Here is an 18,412-nt window from a genome sequence, read left to right as displayed (position 1 = left end):
GAATATTTACAAAAAAATCTTTATTCATGAAAACCTTAATATTTCCGTATAAAAAGACAAAATGATTATTAACATACTGTGCTAATATATCACTTCATAATTTAATCATTGTCTCTGTTCGAGTGATTATTATAATCATTGCCACTAATTTCAAAGTATAATTACACCTTCAAACCATCCATAATTTTTTAAACGTCATGATGTCCCTTTTTCATTCTCACTGATATTACTTAATCACAATTTGCATATATTTATTTGTTTACGCTTTGTGCATACTTTGTTAAGACATTGTTTATGGGATATCGTGTTCATTTATTTTTTATTTCATCTTAATTTTGTGCTTGCCTTTTTTCTTTTCCACCAGTGTCACGTGTCAGTGAGTCTCAGGACAGTTTTTTTCCAGGATAGTGATGATTAGAATGGATTCACTGAGATAGTACAGTTAAGTGTGGGACAAAATTAGAGTGCCCAGATATATAACGGTAAGAACACTCAAACTCCACATTAAATCTTGCGGTTACACAGGTCTCGGCACAATCAACCCTATTTTCCAAATCTATGGATTTGACAGAGATCTTTCTTTTTGATATCTTCATAAGGGAGGTCCTTTATTGTATGGAGGAATGTTGAACCTCTTTCTCACCATACATAGCCAACCGTGCTACTCGGAGGTGTGGGGGAAGGACCACAAAACTAAAGACAAAAAGCAGTAATAAAGAAATTAGTTTTCAATCAAGAAGATTTAAAAGTGCACAGCTCCCAAGTGGCTTCCTAATATCGGAAAGAAGAGCATTCCAAAGGGCCACAGAAGCGCATCTGAAAGCGCCGCGTGATGCGGTGAGCGTCTTTGTTCGATGGATAGCTAAACGCCGCTGTTAGGATGACCAGATTTCGCGTGATGATCTATGCTACTTTACGACCTCATCCTATGCAATCGTGGACTTTCCTCTTCATTCTGGATTCCACTCCCTCTCCCGTTTTCCTTTTCCACAAGAGTCAATGTAATGTCTGTGATCCACGTGTTCCACTTTCTGTCTCAGTCTTGTTATTACTACCGCATGCGCCTGTGCACGCTTCTTTGCACACTCTTCGGTTCCTGTTCCAATGCTTTGTCAGTGTCCATGATTCCGATGCATACGCCATAGAAGGCATCTTACACTCGCCAAGGATGCATCAATCCATCGGTGTCACCTCTCGCTTCGAAGGGCAACACGGTCAGTGTGCATTGCCAGCACTGCCTCTGGCCACCCGCTCTCGCGATGTTTCCCTTGCCGAGCTGGCTCCACGCTTCCATGTTGTCATTCCACTACCACCACGTCCGTCTTTGTCTTCCTTTTGCCCTTAGATTTTTCCAAGAACCAGGTGCAGCAATAGAGTTCCTTGTTAGCTGAGCACCACTTGTATTCAGTAGTCCACATTTATCTGTCTTTGGCTTCCCATTACTTTTAAAGAAACGATCTGATGGAATGTTACCAACGTGTACTTTGTGGTTGCTTTTATTTGGACATCATAGACGTGTTTCTGTTGTGCAGCGGTTGCTGCATTGTGCAGCTTCTTATTCAATGAGTGTGGTCAAGGACGGTCCGTATAAATCAGCAGCACGGCCGCCCAACGAGGCCCAACTCTGTGTGTGCACTGTAACAAGAGAAAGCACCTGATATTTATCACATCCGAAGACGTGTGTTGTGCCGTGGTATAGACATGTTTTCGCCGTTGACGTATCATCAGATAAGTCGATAAACTGTGAACTAACTGAATGAATGAACAAAAACCTTATATCCCCCATTGATTTTTGCCAAAGGCTGCGGTTGGGAGGCAACTGAGTGTTTTCACATTCACCATTGGCTCGTTCGAATTGTGACTACCCCAGGGCTCCCCGGGTTCCTTAACATCAGACCACATTCGTTGGTTTTAGTCTGCGCAATTCTTTCGGCGATGACCCGAGTGCTCAACGCTTGCTCACAAGGCACGGCGATGCTTGTTGCTCGACGGTGCAAGCGGTGCACAAGCGGTGCACATAAGTGACTACGTAAATGGGGGGGGGGGGGGGAATATTTGCTTTTGGATGTCATTTCGTCATCTACAGATTACAGAACACCTTGGTGGGAGGTGGGGGAGGAGACACTGCAGAATATATTCTGCTTGTAATTCGATGTCCAATTGTGATTGTGGATGTAGGTGTGAAGGGGGAGTATGGAGACTGCTTGTTTGGGGGGTTGGCCATTGCAAAATTCGTAGGTTCCACTTCGCCTCCCGGCCTCCCACAGGAGAGAGATGGGGCACTGGAAAAATAATGAATTTTTTCCGAGGCCTCTACCCGGCCTCGTGGGAGCCGTGTCAAGTCACAGCTTCCCCTCGCCCCGGCTGTTGTGCGGTGCCGAGGCAGGTTATTATTTCTCAATAGATTCCTCAGCCGTTGCTGTGTGTGCGTGGCTTATAATATGATTTCGTTTCCGTGCAGTTTTTTTATTCCTCTTCCCACCCCCCAACCGGAAGCTTGCTTGCTCATACAGCATGACTAATGCCATTTGTTACGCGGGTTCTACAGCAGCTTGTGTCAAGGCTGTGACTGGACATGCACGCGTGCAGATGAACTCACCTGATTGAACAATGCTGAATAATAAATATGTTGAGTTGCCGTCATACGAATACATAAAACAAATGTAACTGTGCGTCCTAGAATTGTAATCGGGCACGTATTAGACTCGGTTCAAAATGAGCCGGAGCCTATTCTTTGGTTTTTTTGGTAAAGTCACGTAGATAGAAAAATATATACAAATAAAATGAATTAAAATATCACGACGTTTCGATCGCAGCACAAGCGGTCTTCATCAGGAATAGGGGTTAGCCTCTAAAGGCAAACTGTTTATAGAGGTTTGGAGATGGGCGTAGCCAAAGTGTATCAGCAGCACCAAGCAACATGGGTGGGGCAGCAATGCCAATGCAGTAACAATGGCAATGCAAATTTTGACTTAAACTTTCGTGACTGCAGGAATTCATATTAATGGGTCTTTCGGTAAAGTCACGTAGATAGGTTCAAAGAAAATAACAAAAACAACAAAAAACTACGACGTTTTAATCGCAACACAAGCAATCGTCATCGGGAGAAAGAAAAAAAAACGTTGTAGTTTTTTGTTATTTTTGTTATTTTCTTTGAACCTATCTACGTGACTTTACCGAAAGACCCAAGAATATGAATGCCAATGCAGCAGCAATTCCAATGCAGCAAAGGGCCGCCAGTAAATCACTGCACCCCGCTCCACACACCACACTGCTGACGGTGGAGGTTGATTGACAAGAAAACACAAGTCAAGTCACGACCAAAAGCGGTTGATGACATCTTTCCAGTGATTGCTGAGTTTATAACCATCCTCTCGGTTGAAATTGTGTCTGTATCTGTATATATGGATGGCTTCATGAATTAATCTTTGTTGATTGCCAGTAGGCTTACAAAGTACCTTCGTCTTAGAGAAATCAATTTCGTGTGAGCCAGCCGCATTTAAATGATGATCAGCCATGGCCAAGGTATTGGTCCTACCGTGTTTCAAATCTTCCTTATGTTCACGAACACAGTCTGAGACATGTCGCTTAGTTTTCCCAATGTAACTGCTGCCGCAGATACAGCTTAGTTTGTAGACGCCGGGATATTGCATGTCAGGAATCTTGTCCTTCACAGATAGGATCAGATCACGAATTTTATGTACTGTGTTAAATCGGACCTGGATCTTGTGTTTGTTCATGATTTTGGAAATATTTTTGGTTACCCCTGCTATGTATGGCAAGGTGATGATTTTTATTGGATCCTCAGATGGCTCCTTCCTCACGGTTGGGGTGATGGCTTTGCGGATTGTGTAGTCAGAATATCCATTCGCCTTGAGAACTTGGTGTACGTGTTTTAGTTCACTGGTTAGGTGTTCATTGTCGGAGATACATTGAGCTCTATGATGTAGTGTTTTGATGAGGGAATTATTCTGGGATGGTGGTGGGAATCAGGTTTTAGGTAGACGTCAGTATGGGTTACTTTCCTGTAGACAGAATGGCTCGTTGAGCCATTTGGTCTCTTTTTGATTAGGATATCCAAGAAGGGTTGCATGCTATCCTTTTATACGTCCATAGTGAGTTTGATGGCTGGGTGTATGGAATTGATGTGGTTGAGGCATTGGTTTAGAGCCGGTAGGCCATGTGGCCAGATGACGAACATGTCATTTACGTACCTCTTCCACAAGGATGGGTGTAGAGTGGATGCCTGGATGGCGTCAGTCCATGCTGCTGGTTCTGCTGATACACTTGGGTTATGCCCAACTCCAAACCTTTATAAACAGTTTGCCTTTAGAGGCTAACCCCTTTTCCTGATGACGATCGCTTGTGTTGCGATCCAAACGTCGTGGTTTTTATTAACTTTATTTGTACACTTTTTTTTTCTATCTACGTGACTTTACCGAAAGAACCAAAGAATATGAATTCCTGCAGTCACGAAAGTTTTAAGTCAACATTTGAGTCGGAGCCAGTTTGGCAAAAATGATGGCACCCCTTCCAGTTCGTTCCATTGTTCTACTCTTGGAAAGAAAATACTTTAGACGGTTTAATTTTTAGTCACCCATATTTAGATGTCTTTCAAAAATATTTTGTGAAGGTAAGGAAAATGTAAAAGTGCAGCCATACAACTGCTTGCTTATGCCACTGCTGGCGGAATAGCCCCCACTGTAGGGAGATGTAGAAAACCCTTCCAGAGGCTAATTTGGCCTACTCTTCCAACATGACCAGACAGCTTTGAAGAGGTGGTAATACCAACATTTGACTCAACCGCACACAATCTGCCAGTCAACTGAGGCAAATCCATGTATTGCTGCTAGCAACAATAATAATTTACAATTATAAGGCGCAATTCATAGACAGAGGCGGGGCGGTGGGGATGATAAAAAAACAAACTTGTAACATTCAGTGCCATGCTGGGAAATCACGTGGGCCACCTTTGCATTGCAAGTCCAGAATGCTAACTAACCGCTACAGCATGGAAGCATCCCTCTTGTTGTATGATATCAAGATTCTTCAACAACATGACAGCTTTCTGTCCATCTACTGCCGGATGGAAGCCTCCATACAATGTCAGTGGTGGAGGTTGACCATGCTTCACCACACTGGTCAGTGACGGGTTGGTGAAGCAAGGCGGGGGAGGGACCCATGACTTGCTCAGATGTCGCTCGCCACAGATGTGAGCTGTGTCTGGGAATTGAACTCGTCTCACGGGGCTCGTAGTGCAAAGGTGCTCACGATCGCAACACTTTACCGCCACTGCACCTCAATATATTGCGACGGGAATAAACGGATCCGGTTTGTGTTAATCATTTTGTGTTGGCGTGCATGTTCATTCATAAATCGTGAACCTCCGGAAAAGCTGAGAAAATAAATAAAACATGACGTGTGCAATATTATTCGAAACCACTGTAATAGTAACAGTAAAACTAGAGACATTTATTATTTTAGGAGAATATTGCTGTGCCTGCAAATGGGTGGATTTATAACATTCGTGACATTTTATTTTCGGGGAAAAGAATTAACCCTGACATCTATTCCATCCAAATGTAATTCCTTTTTTAACAAAATCTTACCGCCTTGTGCGGGCAATGTGGATGCATATGCTCTACAGTTATTTCATCCATGCTACCTCATGACTGTGGTGGCGAATATGTTCTTTCCTCATTTGCTCAATTAAAACGTACAATACGGTAGAGCGAATGCCTTTCGACGTAACGCAGGCGGCACGTCACACGCACCTCTCCTCAGGATACTGAAGAGATTGTGATGCACAGGACACTCAAGGAGAATTGTTTGCCACTTTCGTTTTGCCTTTCAAAGAGGTTTTCTATTTCTTTACGTTTCCTGTGAGTCGGAAGAACACACTTAGCCAAGCGAGGGAAAGAAAATCAATATCTTTCAATGTCTCAGAGGGAAGCAGTTACACAATCATCTCTTGTTGTAACTGAAAAAAAAATCGTATTCTTGGGTCTTTCGGTAAAGTCACGTCTCGGTATACGAGCGAACATTGTCAAATCCCTTTGTTAACCTGCGCTGCAGAATGCAGACCGCAGTCCAAGCAATGTAGACATGGCTGAGACTTTTATTTACAGGCGTTTGTCAAAGGGTTAATCCCCAGCTCGCAATCTCCGATGAAGTAAAAAAACACAACAACGTATCAGCTACACAATAGTGTCGCCGAGGACGCACGTGTTGGTGTAGGTGGGTCGCGGTCATCATGAGATGAGTTGCCGGGCGCACGGCGGAGGCTGTGACGGAGCAACGCGTGTGCTATGATTCAGGAAGGAATTCATTTCAGCCTCGCCGCTTTAAATGTAGCGGCGGCGGGGGGGGGGGCAGGGCGGTTGTGTGGTTGATGGCGTGAGGAGCGTAGAGAATTAAAGCACGAACAACGGCAAGTGAGGCGCGCAGAACATGGGTGTCAGCTCGGCGTGTACGGACACGGCAGCCGCTGTGGCTCGTTTCTGGAAGGGAGAGAAGGTCAGTGCAGACAGGTTCTTGGCAGCCGTGGGTTCTCGCCATCCGCACCGTACCCGGCACTGCGATGGGGCGCAGACCGTTTTTGGTAAATTGCATTCTCTGCGTCGCTGGAACTCGCCTACGTGTTTCTATCTCTTTCGAGATGAAGCTAAAATCGCAGCGTGTATACCACGAATATTACGGTGTTGATTTCATTCTTCCAGAGACATTTGCACGTGGAGGAAAATTTGTGAACATTCTCCTAATATTTCAGGGAAACATATCTTCGATTTTTTTGTGGATGTAATATCAATTGTGCTTTTTTTCCTATGAATGTTGCACGATGCAATTGAGATGTGAGGCAATGTGATGGCACGGAAGGCAGATGATTATTTTGGAATGCTTTCGCTGCATGCTGTCTGCATTAATTTGCCATTTATCTCTCAGCTCTGCGAGCGACAAGCATTCTTTGCACACCAGTGTGTGCTGGTGTGTTTGTCCGTGTGCACGTTTTTCAAACGCGCTTTGAAATGGGGTTACTAATCATATTTGCCACCACATAATAGAGCATTACATTTTGTTTGTGTTTTGCATCTCTGTGTGTATTATTTTCATATGAATTAGAGTTGATGTCATATTGTGTTCATGGTCCCTTACCTGTTCACCAGAGATGCTAGAATTTACTGGATTATCTCAGATGTTCTCATATAAATATTGACAGACGTTTGAAATAAATATGGGCACACGCGAACAATTATGCTTTGGTAATTTGTTATTACTATTGATTTAAGCGCATATAAACCTCAATATATATGATGCCTGATCATTGTCTTCTTTTACAATGAGAATTACAAACTCTTAGATGATGTTCACAGTTGAACCATATGGTCCAGCATAATATCTGTAATGCCTTCCAGACGGTCGGGTTCCTGGAGAGATCTGCCTGAAAATTCCTCCACCAAATTTTTAAATAGTGACATCCATTTAATCATTTTGCTGATTTCAGCAAGAAACACAATTCGTAGAATTAGCTAGCTCCTGACCTTACACTCAGGATATTAACTCTCTTGTCTTTGCCTGTAATGTGCTTTGCCCTCTCTTTGGCTATGGTGAAGTGCAACTTGCATGGAACCAGCCTGTGATCACTTCCGGTGTTGGTTTTATTTGTTTAAATATAGGCCTCTGACAATCATGGCTTTCTTCATGTGTCAGCACAACTGAGTCCAGTAGCAGATACGTCCTGGTGGGATACAGGGCAATGTCGGTAGAACTTCTAGGTATTCCTTAAATGTGATTTTGATATACCTGTTGGGTTTATATCCAACAACGTCACTATATATATAATTACATGCTTTGCCAATATCTGGTAGTACAGAGAGATATAAAATGTGAAGATACACATCATCATTATCATCAGCCTTGATAATTCCACTGCTGGATGAAGGCCTCCTGCGATGTAATAACCCACCTGACACCTCCACACGAGCTCATGTCACAGCTCCATCTCCTCGTTTGTCTCAGACGCATCGTATTCCTTGGATGCCAATCCGTCAATTTTATTGATCATTGGCCATCGTACCTTCTCGTGCCCAAGCGCACTCACTTCTCTTAAACGTGTTAACTGTTTAATTTACCTTCGCATTTTAACACGGAGGCTTTCGCGACCAATACCATCCATAATTCCTTCGCATGTTGTCCAATCTATTTGATTTTTTGTTCTGTCTCTCAGTGTAGAGACAGCAAGAAGCGTGCATCTCTCCGTGCTTCTTTGCACAAATTTTAGGTTTTTTTCTCTCCTATTTTCAACCAAGTTAGGATATATGAATTTTGTTTAGCTTGTTTTATTTTTTTTATTATTATTTAGATTGTTGAAGTACGACGAGCATTGAACCAGCCTGATCACTTCCGGTGTTGGTTTATAATTCTCCAGATTGAAAACCCATTTCTTTTAGAACTGCTGTTTGTGTTTAGTTTGTTGTCCTTCCCCCACACCTCCGATTCGCACAGTTGGCTACGTGCGGTGAGAAGTTCAACACCACATACATTGTCAAGTGAAAGTCTACTCTAAGAAGATCAGAGTAAATGTCAATAATTTCGAAATAGCATACAGTAGTTGATAATGGCTGAAATGCTTTACGGTACAAGATGGTCATTCCCAAGCACGTGGTATGCTTGTCAGCGCCATGCCAATGCCAGCCACATTCAAGCGAATTTGTCCCGCTGATGTAACGTAAATGAGGGTCAGATCCTATCAGTTGAAAATCCGTTGGCTGTTTTTTTTTCTTTCTTCTTTAAGGAAGGATATTAGCGCTATTTCGGTTAATGCTGTCATTTAAACTCGCAGTTGTAATCCCCCAAAGTTAAAACGGAAACTGCGCTTCATTACCAACACAAATAGCTAGGCGGCTCGCATGGCCCGGTGCGCCGTGCGCATTAGGCGTGAGTCGCGGTGACATCGACATTAACCCCGCCGGAAGGTCACACGTGATGTAAAGATTGTAAATGTAAAGCATGAGCTGCATGCAGAGGAACACTTTCACTCGTCTAGAATGTGCGCCGTGCTAGACGTGAATCAGGTCGTTTTATTTGCTGGTCTTTTTTTAATCTGAAAGATGGGCAGTGTTTATGGTACATATTCAGGAACAAATTTTATTTTATGTGAAACCCTCTGAGAAACGTAGGTCAGATTTACTGCAGCAGTTAGTTTAAAACCAGTAAATGTGTATGAGTGACAAATAGAGTTTTATATTTTATCATGGTACAACATGAAAATGATGATATAGACATGCAATCAATGTTTCATTATTTTTCATATTTTTATTTAGATTTCCATTCATTAGTCATTCACGCACTTACTTTTTGTGTCTGATATGCCCAGCATTTTTATATACATGCTTAATGTATAAGACGGTGACTCAGCTGATGATTCATACTCATCAAAGTACAAATGTGCCACATTTGTTGTTTTCGAAATGTAAAGTGGTAATATTATCCATTTCGAGGTTTTGTTGGGTTAGATCGCGTAAATATAAATGTGTCGTTAAACCCGTCACCACCCTACACAGCCAAATAGTAAGGTTTGTCCTGTAAACAAAACATTCCGTAACGAATTGTCATGTTTTGTTTACGTGAGAAACCTTACTAATTGGCTGTGTCGGGTGGTGACGGGTTTAACGACACATTTATATTTATGCAATCTAACCCAACAAATCTGTCATGGATAGAATTTAAGTAACCATATTTTTACTCTTTGTGTTTTCGATTTTGTTTAAGGTTTAATCAGTGTACTGCTCTTTTTACAGTATCACAATTATGACCTCTGCATTGCTACAATAGTCCATGTGTACTTGAAATTAAATGCAAATCTTTACAATAAATGGTCGTCCTCCAACCGCTAGTCACCTATGCAGACAAACCCTTTATATATATAACGATTAATATGTATGTTTATTACGTGATTAATATGTGAGAGCATTAGTATGCAACGAGCAAGGGAAGGTGCTCTAAGCCATGTGACCCAGTGGTAATATAAATAGACCATGAACTGTTCATAGCCGATGCTGTCCACATAAGACTAACATGTAACAAATGCATATTTTGGCCACTCATATTGTAGTGCCACTAACAATTTGTTCAAGTGCCCGTCTGAGTGTGTCTATACACAGGCTGCTTCTGCATTGTGTGAGTGTCTGCGTGTGGCTATACGGAGCGTCCATGTAAACGGGGAGTTTGGGCATTGGGGTTTGTGCCTTGCACGGTTATCTTGGACTCCATTCCTCGCCATCCACAGCAGCGGTAGCAATTGCTATCAGAATTTGACCTGAACCTCTGTTAGCAAGAATCAGCCTATAATTGTTATGATAAGCTTGTGCACTGGAGACACAAAAGCCAGCCGAGGCATGGTGGTGACCACACCACACCCTTGCGTGCGTGCTTGCCGGCTTATCTTACGTGCGTCCTTATGAATGTGTGACCATGTGAACACGTGTGTGTGTGCGTGTATGTGCGTGTTTGTTTGTTTTTTCGGAGGCTGACCTCCAACGACAGCCTGAGGCACAGGGATGGATACACCGGGAAGCATACGTACAGAGCAAGCAAACTCAATGCATGGCCCATCCTTCGTAGACACCATTTACTGGGGGTCTGCAAACCCTAAATAAAGTGTCTGTCCCGTGATGTCCCATAAGACGGCTTCGCAACCAATTGCAGGAATAACAAAGCATCAAGTCTTGCTTGGACACTGCTACCCAGTGAGTGGCGGTGACGTCACCACCACCACTCGCTGGGTGAATCGCTGCTGCTGCTTCTGCTGCTGCTGATGGTTTTGTGATCACCTCAGTCTGCTTTGTGTGTGCCCACAGGTTTGAGGGGGGCCTGGCGAGATTGACCCAGCGGCTCAACCACAAGGAGCGGCGGCAGAGCCAGGGAAATGTGCTGAGTGACCGCCTCGCGTTGCCGGAGGTTAATCGCCAGAGATCTGTCAGCTTTGACTGGTGAGGCTTGCCTCCCCGGGCTCAAACCCTTCACGTCTCACGCTTTCATCTCCACTGCCAGCAATGCGTGCCGTCTATCGGTACAGCAGTCTTACAAACGGTTATAACGTTTACAATATATATGTCTTCTTTTACGTTTTATTTCTTTCGTAGTTGAGCTGCGGTGGATTGTTGTTTGCGCACCTGCGATCAAGCAAATGTAGATGTGGGTTTGGAGTTGTGTTCAAAGCGCGCTAAACACCTACGGCACGGCATCGATGTGTCTTTAAATGGCAGTGTAGCAAGTGGGTTGTCAGAAGTGATGTAGTGTGACCGATGTTTAGTGATCATTTTTCTTATTTGTGTGTCTTCTCTGAGCATTCTGGAAGCCTAAAAATTATTTCCTGGGTAATGTATGAACGTACAGGACAGTATTACATGCAGCCTTGCACTAACCCATTGCACTGGGTCTGGTCACAGCTCCGCTCTATGTGTATGTATGTTCAACTTCTTTCGCACCATACGTAGCCAACCATGCTTATCAGAGGTGCGGGGGAAGGACAACATACTAAACACAAAAAATTAGTTCTTATAGAAATTCGTTTTCAATCTAGATTTAGAAGCGCATAGCTTCAGTGGCTTCCGAAAAATCTCACCCTCATTAACATCGTTCTCACAACACTATAATGATAAAACCAAGATAAATGCTTGTGGCAATTCGAATGATAAATGTCTTTGCTATTTAGAGACTCTGATCTTAACAGCTTGTGATATGGCACTTCAGAGAATGACGACCCTATCTTCGCTGACCTCACGGAACCAGTGGCTCTTGAGTAACCAAAATGTCATTAATTTAAACAACGTTGTAGTCATAATGAAACTGCTGTGGTGATTGTCCAATTCCTTTCGAGATGTATACAATAAGCAGCAGCAGCAGCCGTCCTTGCTGGTGAATTCTCACCAAGTGGAGAGTTAAACCACAAATACCACGTCTGCTACATTGGACGGTAGAATGGAAAGTGAGCAAGAAAGAAACCACGTTATTTAATATTTGGTGCCGGGTACTCGTTTGTAGCGTTCTGACCTACCCCTACTGGACATCTGTGAAAAAGAGCTTTATAGCTCATCGGATTCCTCCAGTATAAATAGATATTCTGATTCAGATTTTGTGGGATGGTTCCATATGTTTATCCGATACACAACACCATGTGTTCCATCAGCATTGTTACGGCATTCAGGTTGCTTTTGAAGATTGCCATCCACTGGGAAGTGGGTCTCATAATTGTTTAATGAACACGTATGAGAGAGTGCGAAGCAATGCTCCGAGGGATTTACATGAACCCTTGAAACTGGCACTGCTCGGGAAATTGGAGGTGATCATTCGTGCAGACAGTAACATGCTTAATTAAGCAATTTAGCGGTAAACTAATGAGCACATTTTACATTGCAAATCACATATTTATCCCGATGTATAGAAGCTGTTGTGGCCATCTCAAGCTTGTTCATCCTCGCCCTATTCTAAGTTAATATCTATGTTTATCGGGTTGCTCAAGACTGCATATTCAGACACGACGTTTGAACGATTGTGTGTATGCACTCGCTGGGGCAGGACGTTACTCAACTACATTATATTATTTGTGCATGTGACACGTACACACAGATATGTACTTCATCTACATCAAGTGCCTGTCACCAAATTATCTGGAATGTGTCCGATCTTGTCAGAACTCGGAAGCTGAGCAGGCTTTGAGCCTGCAAAGTGCTCGGATAGGAGACCACACGCGCACAAAACCAGGTTGCCCAAAGCGTTGTGGGGCTACGTGATAGGCGAGAGATAGCAGCAAATAAAATCCCCACTCTACTATACTGTTAGGCTTCGGAGCTGCGCTCCTTCATCAACCTGCCACTGGACCAGCGTGGGTGAACGATGGTCCAATAACCCCCAGTCGTGGATTAACAAAAGGGTGACACCTCCACACATAAATGATGAGCAAACCCTCCTGTAGTCTTCATCAATAGATCCTGGTAACTGTGGCTGATTGTCGGTGTGACACTTTGGCCATGCACGACGTTATTTCGGCGCCGCGTTTGTACCGAGCCGGATATGGGTTTTTTTTTTTATCGCGCTGACAAATAATACGTGGTATGCTCTTTTTAATGCGCGACACATGCACAACGTAATTTTGTAAATGATAATAGCGGGTGGACAGCTGCCACCTCTTTGTGTACGCAGCATAGATAATCCTCCGCTGATATGCACATGCACAGAAGCACAATGATATGTCGTGTAGGCAAACATTATAATGAAATAAATGCACCCGGAGCATATGCGCGTGCATACACACACACGACAGACACGGCCCGTTTCTCCCTCGTCTGCCTTTATCTGATGCTAACAGCGGAAATAAATGCAGAGCGTGCAACACAGATCTCACACCCAGCCAGGGAAAGAAAAAAAACGCTTTGTAAATGCAGCAACATGGCCAAGTCTCATATTAATACCGCAGCTGGCTGACTGCACGCACACACACAAGAGTTCCACCGTCAGTGGCAGGCATCGCAGATGACAAGGGGTAGGTGGCTGTAAAGGCATGGGGGAGGGCTTGTTGGTAGGTGCCAAGCAATGCCATAATTCAGAACTGCTTTGAGTGGACATAGGGAGTTAGGAACTGACGCCTTTGAATTGCTGCCATCCTTCCTCCTTATCCTCCTTCACTGCACAGAAATGCGTTGTGCTCGAAGATTTTGCAGCAACAACAACACCAACAACAACAATAACAACACCAACACCAACAACAACAAAAACGCCGCAGCTGTCCTCCAGACTGATGACTGTTTGGACGGTTTCCCGCAGGACGTGACATTCGTGCCGCCGCAGTAAATCTGCTTCTTTCAATGGATGATTGCTCTATAGACTTGCCAGCGTGGCCACGCTGGTTATCTTTACATGCGCCCTTCAACAAGGAGAGAGTGGTAGTTTGCCTGTGTGTGTGTGTTTGTGCACGAACTGTACAAAATAACATTTCTGTGACGCCTGTTAATCAGGCGTATAATAATAAAAATCAAAAAATATACCAGCACATAGCGACACAATGTTCCATTGACAACTTTAAATTACACTCACCGAAATGTTATATATATTTTTTAGTTTTCAGTTTTGACGCATTAATGCATAATCTTTAAATAAATAAATAAAGCGAAGCAGTTTCAGCAGCATAATATATATTTTTTCCACGTACAATACAGCCGCTTAAATATTGCGCAGTGGGATACATGCATGCCGGTGTGAATGATATGGACTTCATTAAATTCACCGCTGAATGACACATTGTGGGCTGACCTAAATTTGCCATCGCCTTGTCCACGGCATCGATTCAAATTAAATATCGCAAACGCATCATACGCCAATGTACGCGGTTTGCCGCAGACAATATTCGTGCTTGCGCAAAACAGCCGTCGCCAAAATATTGCTCTCGACGGCGGCTCCCGCGAGCGACGTGTCAATGAGTTTGCGCGCAGTGACGCGTGCGGAGGGACGCGACGGACGTCATAGTCGACGCCGGCCCACGTCGTTAGACTCAAATGACGCGCATAGCCTGAACATGAATCATTTCTCACAATTATCAGAAGTTGACATTTACTTTATGTCCCACCCCCTTCCACCTACCCCCCACCACCACCACCCCACCCCACCCCACACAAAGACTCCCCCCTATAGCCTGTAACAGACTGTTGGGGCAAGTGCTGTTAGCGAGCACCTATGAAGGCCGGCACGGCACACGAGGGGGTGGGTGGCCAGCATCACGCCCGACCGCCTTTGTCTCCCCAGTGGCGATGTTTACGCATCGCACCAGGTACTCATTTTGAGGTTGAGCCGAACCAGCGGAGGCCCAGTTCAAATAATCGCTATCACTGGTGTTGGCCGTGAGCGGGAATCAAACCCGGATCGCCGTGTTCGGAGCACAGCGTGCTAATCATTAAGCGGTAGTGACCGCTCCCCACAACCCCCCCCCCCCCTTTTTAGCCACACTAACCATTATTTAAGAACGGAAGAGCGGCTTCTATTTATTTTTCGGTGTCGCATTGGCCCTCATAATCGCATACTTCCCACTGCATGCTCTCCTACAAAACTATCTTAACCACCAGATGAGCCCACCATCTGGACTGCAGGTTGCGTGGTCCCACGCTAGCAGCTGCGTGTTGATCATCATCTGGTGTGCCGAGTGCACATGGTGACAACGCATTTTTTTATGGTTTTATGTAAGTGGGTTGCAAAGGCTGGGCAAGCGAATCAAAGCCTCGGAAGCTGGAACGTTTCTGCGCCGCATTCTTCTTCCCAATCTGTTTGGTTCTGTTGATCGTGTGTCGCGTGGTTTATAGACGCATGGACTGGCCACGGCATTCCGAGTAACCGATTAAATAAAAACATTGCACGCACGCCTGTTTCAAACGGGTTCGGGAGATTTTGAATTGGGTAGCCACCCATGACGGTATCAGAAGTACATTTTTTGCCAAACTTGAGCGTCAACTGGAATGGAAAAGCGGGTGAAATATCCCTCGAGTAAATAATGTATACATGCGTGTCCATTCAACTGGCGGACATAATGCTGACAGCGATTATGTTTTATATAAATGCCCGCACGGTGTTCTGGGTTTAGGTTATCACAATGAAGTAGCATGAATGAACCCGAACGGAAATCACGCACAGAGTGGCAGAGTTCATTACATGCCGTTGATTGTGCAGTATTTTCTCTTGTTTATTCGTAACATTTATTATTTTTCGCGTGAACGCTGTCATCTGTGTTTATACATAAATATAAATCGTTTATTCACACGCTCACACTCAAGTGAGTCAGAGCAGCCGACACTACGACTGCGTACCACGTTTCAGAAATCAATGATAAAAATATATAAATATATAGGGTAAAGGTAGTAAGAAGGGCTACAACACATTGCTAAAGATAGGAGAGGTGTGGGGGGGTAGATATTGCTGTTCTATACAAGAAAATACAAACATCAATGGGGGTTTATAAAACTTTTTCAGGAACAATGTGAAACTGCCGCAAAACTTGACAATTGAGAAATCAATATATGCGGCATTGTACACGCCTGTTAATATAAAACCGACATCCTTCAGCTTTGGAACCATTCATAGAAGTTATATGCTTTCAAATCGACAGAAGACTCTTGATTGTCCACGCTAATGACGGGGGAGGACGGCCTCAGATAATTCAAAATCGTGGATAATCCAAATTATCCTTTTCCCCCGGATCTCCATGCCAAAAGACACTAAAATAGGTATAAATTTAAACTTACGAAATAAATTATCATAAAAATCACTCAAAATGAAGCACAACTCATGATTTAGATTGTTACTATTTGGATTTAGAAGGAATACTCACGATCGACGGATGATGCGCGTGCTCAGTGGCAACACTTTCCTGCTCCCGCGCAGGAAAGTCCGCCCACTCAGTGGGTAGCAGAGCCACGCCAATCTTAATCAATCAAACTCTGCCCACTGTTGTACAGATATGCAACTACTATACTTAGGTTTTTTCGGTAAAGTCACGTAGGTAAAAAAATTTAATTAATAAAAGTAAAATAAAATAAAAATCACGACGTTTCGGAGGCAACACAAGCTTCCGTCTTCAGGTGGAACCGTCACAGCACGACAGCTGTATCAAGTACTTGATACAGCTTTACCGAAAAAACCTAAGAATATGAATCCTTGCAGTCACGAAAGCTTCAAATCTAGAACTACTATACTGTTATGGTGATCCCCTGGAATTCGAATTAACTGAAGCACATCTTTGTTCGGTTTAAGCACATGGCTTGTAATGAACATTTCCAAGGTTGACAGTGTATAACTGTTTTTAGATTATTCATTTGGGCCTAAGGGGAAATCCACGAGTTATTCATTTATGTCAGAATCTTTGACATAAATCCGCAAATCGGATAAACCGCACGCGGATAATCGAGAGTCCGCTGTATGTGTACAAAAGGCAAAGATGCAGCGATCGTTTTAATGCTACTGCTGGCTGGAGGGTCTCCACTCGAAGAACTCATGAGAACCTCTCTAAGCGGGCATTTGGCCTACTCTTTCAGGACGGGCAGACATCGTGGAAGCGGTAGCAATGCCCACACATTACCCCCACCACACGCAAGCTACTGATCAATTCACTGGGTGGACCCCTTCATGTGACCGCATCGACGGAGGAGGGGTGCAATTTGAAAACCTTGCCCACTGTTTCAGCATGTCGCGCGATGGGAGATCAAAATGGTGACACCTTGAAGTCCAGTGTGCCAACCGTTCGTGTGGATAAGGAACACAATAAATCATTCATAGAGTGAATGGAGGTGATGACTAGAATTTGATATTCATGATGACATATGACACTTGCAAAAAAAATAACTAGCTGGCAAGCGTGTGCATTAAAGGCAAGGAAGTCAATTTTTAGCTTTGACTGACTACAAAGAGATACACAAATGCACATACAATCTAATACACGTGGATGTGAGATTATATCAATGTGCTTGACATTCTATTGGACATGCACTAATCACATTGTACACACCATAACATTAATGGGTTGAATTTCGATTTAAAGCTTTCGTGACTGCAGGGATTCATCTTCTTGGTTCTTTCGGTAAAGTCACGTAGAAGGGAAATAATAAAATAATAAATAATAAAACATAATAAAAAAAGAATAATGTTTTACTTGTATTATTTTATTATTTGCCTTCTATGTGACTTTACCGAAAGAACCAAGAAGATTAATGGGTTGGTTTTTTTTTAAAACACTTAGAAAATATTTTACCCCCAATCTTGCCGAACAGCTATAACGATCTGTGCATTGGTATTAGTTAGCGGTTTGGAGTTTGGTTTCGTTCTGCGGAAACGCAATATATGGAATTTTGCTAAAGCTTAATCAGGTCCTCTGGTAAAACTATAGAACCTGGAGAAAAATCCACATGACCACGGGGAGAGTGGGCATGCAAACTCGAAATATACAGACGTCAGGGTCAGGATCGAACCCACGACCTCCTGTATACCAGGCGAGGTCGTTAGCAGCCACCGTGTCCCCCCAACACAGGTGCAGTAGGCATTGTGGACAGTAGAGGACAGGGCGGCAACATCCATTCTTATCCAGCCCGTAGTGACCGGCGAAGAGAAGTATGGTCAAAGCACCCTCACTCCCCGCACGGCTGGTGAGGAGGTCCAACAGCGAGCAGTCGATCGACAAACGGGCGGTACAGGTCATGTGTCATGAGCAACAAGCAGACTTGTTGGGATCCCCTCCCCTTTCACAATAGAGGCGTGGAGGCAAAGTGAGCAGTTTAACGTTTACATTGTGCCTTTAGTGTATTTGATCATGAGCAGAAATGTATTCGTTGGGAAGCCTGCATTTCTCCTATATCCTGTTTCTGGGAATCAACCTCATCAA

At 43.7% G+C, this 18,412-nt stretch overlaps 1 protein-coding gene across 7 annotated transcripts in view; it reads left to right on the top strand.

Annotated features, from left to right (window-relative positions):
- Positions 1 to 18,412, top strand: part of LOC133353469 (ankyrin repeat and fibronectin type-III domain-containing protein 1-like) — a 289,388-nt gene that overhangs the window by 200,129 nt on the left and 70,847 nt on the right. For 6 of the 7 annotated variants that reach the window (XM_061569738.1, XM_061569737.1, XM_061569736.1 and 3 more), the window contains one exon: positions 10,857 to 10,988. In XM_061569738.1, the coding sequence (XP_061425722.1) occupies positions 10,857 to 10,988 (132 nt within the window). Of the gene's footprint in view, positions 1 to 6,446; positions 6,517 to 10,856; positions 10,989 to 18,412 lie in introns of those variants that run through there. The other variant, XM_061569741.1, reaches the window with a different exon arrangement.

This window comes from Lethenteron reissneri, chromosome 44 (assembly GCF_015708825.2).
Source record: "Lethenteron reissneri isolate LAM-NWPU_2019-01 chromosome 44, ASM1570882v1, whole genome shotgun sequence".
In the NCBI taxonomy this organism is placed as follows: domain Eukaryota; kingdom Metazoa; phylum Chordata; class Hyperoartia; order Petromyzontiformes; family Petromyzontidae; genus Lethenteron; species Lethenteron reissneri.
The sequence above is the reverse complement of the archived record's forward strand: the minus strand, read 5'-3'. Positions and strand labels throughout refer to the sequence as shown.